The sequence below is a fragment of the Lepidochelys olivacea genome, assembly GCF_965140295.1.
Source record: "Lepidochelys olivacea isolate rLepOli2 genome assembly, chromosome: 6".
Classification (NCBI taxonomy): Eukaryota; Metazoa; Chordata; order Testudines; family Cheloniidae; genus Lepidochelys; species Lepidochelys olivacea.
Window position 1 is genome coordinate 2,397,159 of NC_140416.1, and position 9,170 is coordinate 2,406,328.

A 9,170-nucleotide genomic window follows, 5' to 3' on the forward strand; every position below is an offset into this window, starting at 1 on the left:
TCTCAGACAGTTCTATTTAAACACACTGGATTAGATAAAACAATAAAAAAACAAAGTTTATTGACTACAAAGATAGATTTTAAATGAGTGGAAATAAGGAGGCATAGAAGTCAGAGATGGTTTCAAGAAAAATAAAGCTAGAATGCAACTTGTGCATAAGTTAACAAATAATGTGAAATTCAAAGCAAAAGTTTCCTCACCACATGCTCTCAGCAGTCTCACTGACCAAACATCTTAGGTCAGGAGCCATCCCCAAGTCCAATGGCTGCTTCCTTTGTCCCTTCAGATGCAGTGAATCAATGGGCAGAGAGAGAGAGAGAGAGAGAGAGAGAGGTGCCCTGGGATGTCTGCGCCTTCTTTTAAGAGTCCTATTCCCCCTTTGAGAAACATTCCCACCTGTTTACCAGAAGACAAACTGTCTATGTAGAAGGATGTTCCCTGTTGCTTTTCTCTCACCTATTTAGATACAAAATTAAGTAGAACACACATTTCTTTGTTTAAGACAGAACAGTTTGCCAGCCTCAGTTTTGACCATGTACTAATAACACAGTACAGTGTAATCTTATAACTTCACATACATGATGAAAATATTATTAATATTTGTGAGGAGAGCATGACTATTTTTAGTTGACTCAAGGATTTATTTAGCATTTTATAGCTGAGCTCTGTGTGCAGATCATATGCATGCAAGATGAACAGTTTTATGAACTGCACAAATCGGTAGCATGCTGTGGCCTCCCCCTGAGCTCCTCTGGTCATAATGTGGTCAGCATCAAGCAAAATGAGCGAACCTGTCTTTCCTACTTTGGGGAGTAACCTAGCAAGGGAAGGACATAGGATACCATCATGATTGGCATGTTATAAATAGCTCGATAATCTGGAGTACTCTTACATGTCTTACAGGTTTTTCATTCCACCTACTGGGGCCAGGACAATGAGGTTACTCTGAAACCAGGAATGACAGAGAAGATATCAGCTACACCTGCAAACAATTAGTACATTTCACCTGTATCTAACTTTCAGTTCCTTTGATTCCAAATTTGTTACTATGGCTGGTTGAAAATTTTTCTTGAGAAGTTTTTTGGATAGGAAATTGGATTTTCCATTTAACAATTTTTTCCAAGAAGTTATCTTTTCCCCAGAAATTATGAGCTTTCCATCAAAATACCAAACACCCCTCCTCCCTAACCATTGCTGTGGGACTCTGGTGATGTTCCAGGGCAGTTCAGCAAGAGGAGAGACCATAGTGCATCATGGGGGATGTAGTCCAGCCTGGGAGCCTGGCCCATGCAAGAGATTGGTGGTGTGTGGTATCTGAGGCACCCCCATGGTATTTCCTAGTCAAACTATTAAGATTTTAGTAAAAAGATTTTGGTCTTCACAAAACAAAAAAACAACAACAACAACAAAAAACCCTTTGTGAATCAGCTCTACACAGTAGCCAGCTTGCAGTGAAAACAGCAGTTTGAAATATACCCCTAACCTCCTACACTGTAAATCTGGTAGTAATTGCATCATTTAATAAACCAGTAGAAAGAATGGGTCAAATTAATCCCCAGGGCACCAATTACACAAAGGGTGGCTTTAGTTTACTGAATTCATTAATTGTTATGGCTCTCTGAGCTCAGGTATTCCCAGTTGCTTCAGGAATCATGTCCCACAGATCACACATCTCCGTATAAAACTTCCTGAATGCTCCAAACTGGCAGTTTCTGTCAATGATGAAACACCACCACAGCTCTCTCTCTCTTCTCAGTAGGTACGTGCTAGTCTCCTGAATTACAGACACGCACACACGCAGACACCATGGAGATCAGCAGGTATTAAATTCCAGACCTCCCGCACCGAAAGCCTCAGCCTCAACTCCGACCCCTTCAGCTAAAGGAGCGACCTCCTGGGTTGGAAAAAATAGGCAATTACCTAGTCACTGAAGCCAGGGTTTCCTATGATGTCTCTGGGTTTTCATATAGGCTCCAGTAAATGCCAAACACCTTAATTAGCCAAAAAGCTTACTAAGCACGGTAAGCAACTTCACCCCAAACTGACATGCCAAGCCACAGATCTCCCCTTGCCCAAAGAGGGTGGAAAGATTGACACTCCTTTACTCTCACTCCTTCTTTAGCTAAGGAATAATCCCTTCAGACTGATTCTCTCACAGCAGAGTCACAAGTTACTGTTTTCTGTTCCGAGTAGTGAACAGGAGTGTTTGTGTGTGGGACACAATTAATCTGTGTGTCATTGTGTTTGCACTGCGTGTGCATTTTATCGAACACCTGCAATGACCATCTGTGAATATCTGGCTCTGTGGACTAAGCCCTTCCCGGAGCGGGTACTGATGTCCATTAAGAAACTGATCTCCATTTATCCTCTCTTACCTCATTACAGAGAAGGGAAAAGTTTTCTGCACCCTCCACCTGCCCACATCTCTGTAGCAGCCTGATCTCTGTTCAGAGGAGATGGGAAATCACTCGGAGGCAACTGAGTTCATTCTGTCAGGATTGACAGATCGTCCAGAGCTGCAGGTCCCCCTGTTTGGGGTGTTCCTACTGATTTATGGTATCACCCTGGTGGGGAATGGGGGGATGATCTTGTTAATCACAATTGATCCCCGACTCCACACCCCCATGTACTTTTTCCTCAGGAATTTGTCTTTCTGTGACCTCTGCATTTCCTTGATAATTTCCCCTAAGATGCTGCTAAATTTCTTAGCCGAGAGGAAAAGCGTTTCTTACACGGCCTGCGCTGTGCAAATGTCTCTCTCTATCGCCTTTGGAGATGCTGAGTGCCTCTTGCTGGCTGTAATGGCATATGACCGTTATGTGGCCATCTGTAACCCGCTGCTCTATACGGTCACCAGGTCCAGGCAGCTTTGTAAACAGCTGGTGGCTGGGGTGTACGCTCTGGGGGTGGTGGATTCAATGATACAAACATGTTTTACATTTCGGCTGTCATTCTGCAGCTCCAACATCATCAATCATTTCTTCTGTGACATCCTCCCACTGTTGGCGCTCTCCTGTTCTGACACCCGCATCAATGAGATTATGATGTTTGCTCTGACGAGCTGCATTACAGTGAGCAGCTTTGTGACTGTCCTCCTCTCCTATATCTATATCATCTCCACCATCCTGCAGATCTGCTCTGCTGAGGGCCACCACAAAGCCTTCTACACCTGCTCTTTCCACTTAACCGCTGTGGTCCTGTCTTTTGGCACCCTCTTCTTCATGTATTTGCGTCCCACCTCCAGCTATTCCACGGACAGAGATAAAGTGGCCTCAGTGTTTTACACGCTGGTGATCCCCATGTTGAACCCCCTCATCTACAGCCTGAGGAACATGGAGGTGAAGGACGCCCTGAGGAAAGCAATGAGTAAACTCCTTACCAATTCTTAAAGCTCTTTAACTCTGTATTGGTTTAGTTATTGGGAGTGGAAACATGTGAATTCAACTCCCAGCCCATTACAACGTAATTTTGCAGAACCCATGTGATTATTTTCAGAGTAACAGCCGTGTTAGTCTGTCTTTGCAAAAAGAAAAGGAGTACTTGTGGCACCTTAGAGACTAACCAATTTATTTGAGCATGAGCTTTTGTGAGCTACAGCTCACTTCACCGGATGCATACCGTGGAAACTGCAGCAGACATTATATCCACACAGAGACCATGAAACAATACCTCCTCCCACCCCACTGTCCTGCTGGTAATAGCTTATCTAAAGTGATCATCAAGTTGGGCCATTTCCAGCACAAATCCAGGTTTTCTCACCCTCCGCCCCCCCCCTCCACAAACTCATTCTCCTGCTGATAATAGCCCATCCAAAGTGACCACTCTCTTCACAATGTGTATGATAATCAAGGTGGGTCATTTCCAGCACAAATCCAGGTTCTCTCACTCCCATCACACATATTGATCCCCATCTATTCCAATTGAACTAAGAATTCCCCGTGTCGCACCGTATCAAACACCTTACTGAAATCTAGGTAAATTTGATCCACTGTGTTTCTTTTGTCTAAAACATCTGTTACTTTCTCAAAGAAGGAGATCAGGTTGGTTTGGCACGATCTACCTTTTGTAAAACCATGTTGTATCTTGTCCCATTTACCACAGACCTCAATGTCCTTAACTACTTTCTCCTTCAAAATTTTTACCAAGACCTTCCATACTATAGATGTCAAACTAACAGGCCTGTAGTTACCCAGATCACTTTTTTTTTCCTTTCTTAAAAATAGGAACTATGTTAGCAATTCTCCAATCATACGGTACAACCCCTGAGTTTTCCGATTCATTAAAAATTCTTGCTAATGGGCTTGCAATTTCATGTGCCGATTTCGTTAATATTCTTGGATGAAAATTATCTGGGCCCCGGATTTAGTCCCATTAAGCTGTTTGAGTTTCGACCGATTACAAGTCAGCCACTGCAGGAGGCGGTGATGGTCCTTCCCTTTGTAATTTTTAGCCCAATAGTTGGGGTATTCACCTGTGAGGTGAGAGATCTGGGTTCAATTCCCCCTTCTGTCCAGTGCTGGGCAAAGCTCTGTTTGACATTGCACTCCATACGCTTTATGAAAATATGCTTCTGAATAAGAAATAACTGGAATACGCTTTATGCTAAGTGCCCCATGTAACATGTCATTATAAAGGTTATAATCTATGAAGTGTGTTCATCCTATTTGTTTACATGGGTTATTTTTATGTCTGGAATTAGGAGAATAAGATATTAACTTGTATTTCTGATTCAGACATATTAAGTGGAGGCCATTAAAGGTGCTTCAGAATCAATGAACTGTGAATGGCTTTGTTTAGCTGCAAGCCTTCCTGTCTACCTGTGGGACAGAACAGGAAGAATGTAGATTGGGGTCTTATAGTGACATGTGACCATGTCACCAGATACTGAGCTCCATCTTGAAGCTGGTACTTTTCCTGATGGGGGTGGAATTCCAAACAAAGGTTTCCCACCTTGGGGAAGTTCTATATAAAGTGGGATAGAAAAAAAGGTGGAAATTCAGCTGGCTTAAGAGATGGCCTCCCCACCCCACAGAGATACCTGCAAGCACCTAGAAACATAAGGAATGTAACCACAGGGGTGGGTAAGAACAGGCTGGACCCAGGTCAGAAAAGGCAACTGGTCTGAAAAGGATTTTACCTGAAATAACAGCTGGGTTGAGAAGTTAACTGATTTCTGAGTGTATTAAGCTTCTCCTTGCACGTTTTACTTTGTGATTTACTTTGTTCTATCTGTTACTACTTAAAATCACTTAAATCCTACTTTTTATACTTAATAAAATCACTTCTGTTTATTTATAAATTCAGTATGAGTAATTGTTACCTTGGGGGGCAAACAGCTATGCCTATCTTTCTTGCAGAGATACAGGGGGTGAAGATATCTTATTTTACTCTGTATATGCTTTATACAGAGTAAAATTGATTTATTTGGGGTTTAGATCCCTTTGTGAGCTGGGTGTCTGCGTGCTGGAGAAAGGTAACCTGCTGAGCTAGTTTCAGTCTAGATCTGCAGTTTTGGGGGTGTGGCCTGGACCCTTCGTCTGTGTTGCAGCAGACTGGTGTGTCTGGCTCAACAGGCAGGGTTCTGGAGGCCCAGGCTGGCAGGAAAAACAGCACATCAGATGACAGGAGGGAGGGAGGGGGGTGGCATGATTGGAGATACTTTGTTACAACATCTGCAGAGCTGCTGCAGAGATCTTCATTGTTAACCACCAGTGACCAACACATGAAGGGGAACACAGTCACCTCAGTTTCATATTATATTCAAAAGGCCTCACGGGAGAGACAGCGATCGAGACCAGCTGATTCTCTGGCCTTCTGTGTTCCATTTCCACAAGGAAAGACACGACAACAACATTAATTGCATCTGCTGTGCACATCTGTTGTCCTGGGAGCAAAGGTGATCCAGGGAGCAAATCTCAAAGTCATCCCAGGAAGCAGCTCCAGAGGTATTAAGGGTAACGTTGGTGTGGTTAGCAAACAGGGAAAGATTCAAAACTGATTTTACGGTACTGATTTTAGGGTTCTGAGCAGGTACTGCTTCCATCCTCATTGTAAGTGAAGGAAGGAAAAACAAAGAGATACCACCAAGTCATGGACAAACAAGTCAGTTTCAGCGGGCAGAGAGAGAGAGAGCGAGCAGTTCCTTGGGATATCTGCCCCTTCTTTTTATAGTGCTATCCCCACTTTGAGAAACATTTCCACCTGTTTACCAGAAGAGAAAAAACTCTATGTACAAGGATGTTCCCTGGTGCTTTTTCCTTACCTTTTTGGGCTACCTTTGTTTCCCTTCCTGATTAATGACTCTGTTTACTGCTTAGATACGAAATTAAGCAGAGCACACATTTCTTTGTTTAAGAGAGAGCAGTTTGCCAGCCTCAGTTTGGAACATGTATGAATAACATGATGCAGTGTAATCTTATATCTTCACATACATTATAAAAAATGTATTAATATTTGTGATGAGAGCATGACTATTTATAGTTGACTCATAGATTTATCTATCATCTTAAACTGAGCTCTGTGTGCAGATAATATACATGCAATAGGGATAGTTTTGTGAATTGCAGAAGTCCGTAGCATGCTGTGGCCTCCCCCTGATCTCCTGTGGTCAACATGTCGTATCTATCAAGCAAAATGAGTGAACCTACCTTTCCTACTTTGGGGAGTAATCTACCAAGGGAAGGACATAGGGCACCATGGTGATTGGCATGCTATAAATATCTAGATAATCTGGGAGTACTCTTACATGTCCTACAGGTTTCATATTCCACTTATTGTCTGGTATTATCAGCACTCCAGCACATATCGGTGCCCCCTTCTCCTAAGTGGTGCCAACCTGTGAGGCATTGCACGGTCGATTGTATTAGGAGGAAAAATTGATGATCCAAGTCAGCTATATTTTTTGGTATAATCCGTGGGGGAGGGGTTACAAAGAATGGATGCAGAATCCTTCTTCCCTGAACACCAGTAGAAACAATCAACAACCAGCAACTTCTGTATTCATAAACTCCAGAGTCTGTCACTCCAGGTCTGTGCTCAGGAAACACTATGCCCTACTTCCTCTAGGAGTCATGCTCATAATTCCTCCTCCTGGCTTTTTGCTGCTTGTGACCCGGAGGTGCTTGGGGCAGTCCTCACTGATAACTCCAAGGTCAGGGCAGGCTGCAAAAAGGAGAATATTCCCCAAACTGGTGGTTAACACGGAAGATCTCTGCAGCATCTCTGCAGAAGCTGCTGCAAAATATCTCCGAGCAGGCCAGCTCTTCCCCTATTAGTCTGTTCTTAATTTTATTTATTTCCTATAATTTATAGTCAGTGAAACAGAGTTTAGGAATAAAACTGCAAAGCAACGTGTCTGGGGAGGGGACAGGATAGGACAAGAATGGATGGACTTCAATTGCAGAAAGGGCGATTTAAGTTGGACATTAGGAAAAACATTCCAACAGTGAGGGTGGCTGTGCACTAGAATAACTTGCCTAGGAAGGTTGTGGAATCTCCACCATTGGAGATTTTTAAGAGCAGGTCGGATAAACACCTGTCAGGGATGGTCTAGAGAATACTTAGCAATGCCTTGAGTACAGGGGAGTGGAATAGATGACCTCTCGAGGTCCCTTCAAACCTTATGACTCTATGATCTTACAAGGAGCCCCGCACTGGGAGGAGGGGGGACGCCAGCCTGAGCCATGGGCAGGGCAAGGGACACACACTTGCCTCCGCTTGACATTCAGCTCCACTGTACCCATCAACACATTCACACACATACTGCCCACCAAGCACACACACACACAGTGCCAACTGCACACCAAACAGTCCCCCTATTTGAACTGTTCCTACTGCTTTATGGTATCACCCTGCTGGGAAATGGGGGGATGATCTTGTTAATTACAATTGATTCCCGACTCCACACCCCCATGTACTTTTCCCTCAGCTGTCATTCTGCAGCTCCAACATCATCAATCATTTCTCCTGTGAATTCCCCCCGCTGCTGGCGCTCTCCTGTTCTGACACCCGCATCAATGAGATTGTGATGTTTGCTTTCACGTTGTGCATTACAGAGAGCATCTTTGTGACTGTCCTCCTCTCCTATGTTTATATCACCTCCACTATCCTGCAGATCTGCTCCACCAAGTGCCTGCGCAAAGCCTTCTCCACCTGCATTTTCCACTCGACCGCTGTGGTCCTGTTTTATGGCACCCTCCTCTTCATGTATTTGCGTCCCACCTCCAGCTATTCCATGGACACAGATAAAATGGCCTCAGTGTCTTACACACTGGTGATCCCCATGTTCAACCCCCTCATCTACAGCCTGATGAACACAGAGGTGAAGGACATCCTGAGGAAAGCAATGAATAAACTCCTAACCAATTCTTGAATCTGTTTAACTCTGTACTGGTTTACTGATGGGGAGTGGAAACAGGTGAATTCAATTCTCAGCCATTTGAAAAATAATTTTGCAGAGCCCGTGGTAGTATTGTTTATTATTATTAATTTTTATATTCCAACAAGGTCTGCAGACCCCATCTGAAATCAGTGGACAAAACACAGGAAGACTCATAGGAGAAGAAAGAGAGAATGATTTTATAAGCTGGTGCTAGGGGCATCTACCTAGAGAGTGAGTCACTCAATTTCATGTCTCTGTTTCATGGGTTATTTAATTAGTTATCCACAGTTGAACAACTTTCAAAGGCAAGAGCAGCCCAGACTGTAATAGAACATCACTCAGGGGCTGGGATGCTTTCTGGAAAAGCAGGAAACCCAAGTCCAGAGTGTGACGGTTTTGGTCACAGAGACCCTCATGGTGACTCATCTAAAGTGCTGAAATTACATCTGAGCTCATTTTCCCTGACTGCTTAGGCCCCCAGAACCCTGCCTTGTTGAGCCAGACACGCGAGCCAGCTGCAACCAAGACTGAGGTTGCAAAAACTGCAGATCTAGATTGAAACCACCTCAGCAGGACACCTGTCTCCAGCACACAGACACGCAGCTACCAGTGGAATCTAAACCCCAAATAAATCCATTTTACTCTGTATAAAGGTTATACAGGGTAAAATAATAAATGTTTGCCCTCTATATCACTGCAAGAGACATATGCACAGCTGTTTGCCCCCCAGATAACAATTACTTGCACTGAATTTACAAATATACAAAAGTGATTTTATTAAGCATAAAAA

General features: G+C 43.6%; 1 protein-coding gene across 1 annotated transcript; it reads left to right on the forward strand.

Annotated features, from left to right (window-relative positions):
* Positions 1–2,456: 2,456 nt before the first annotated feature.
* LOC311522696 (olfactory receptor 8U9-like) lies at positions 2,457–3,389 on the forward strand (the record flags this gene model as incomplete). Its single annotated transcript, XM_084632185.1, has 1 exon — positions 2,457–3,389. One exon carries the CDS (start codon positions 2,457–2,459, stop codon positions 3,387–3,389), a length of 933 nt encoding a protein of 310 aa, XP_084488311.1.
* Between the last annotated feature and the right edge of the window lie 5,781 nt (positions 3,390–9,170).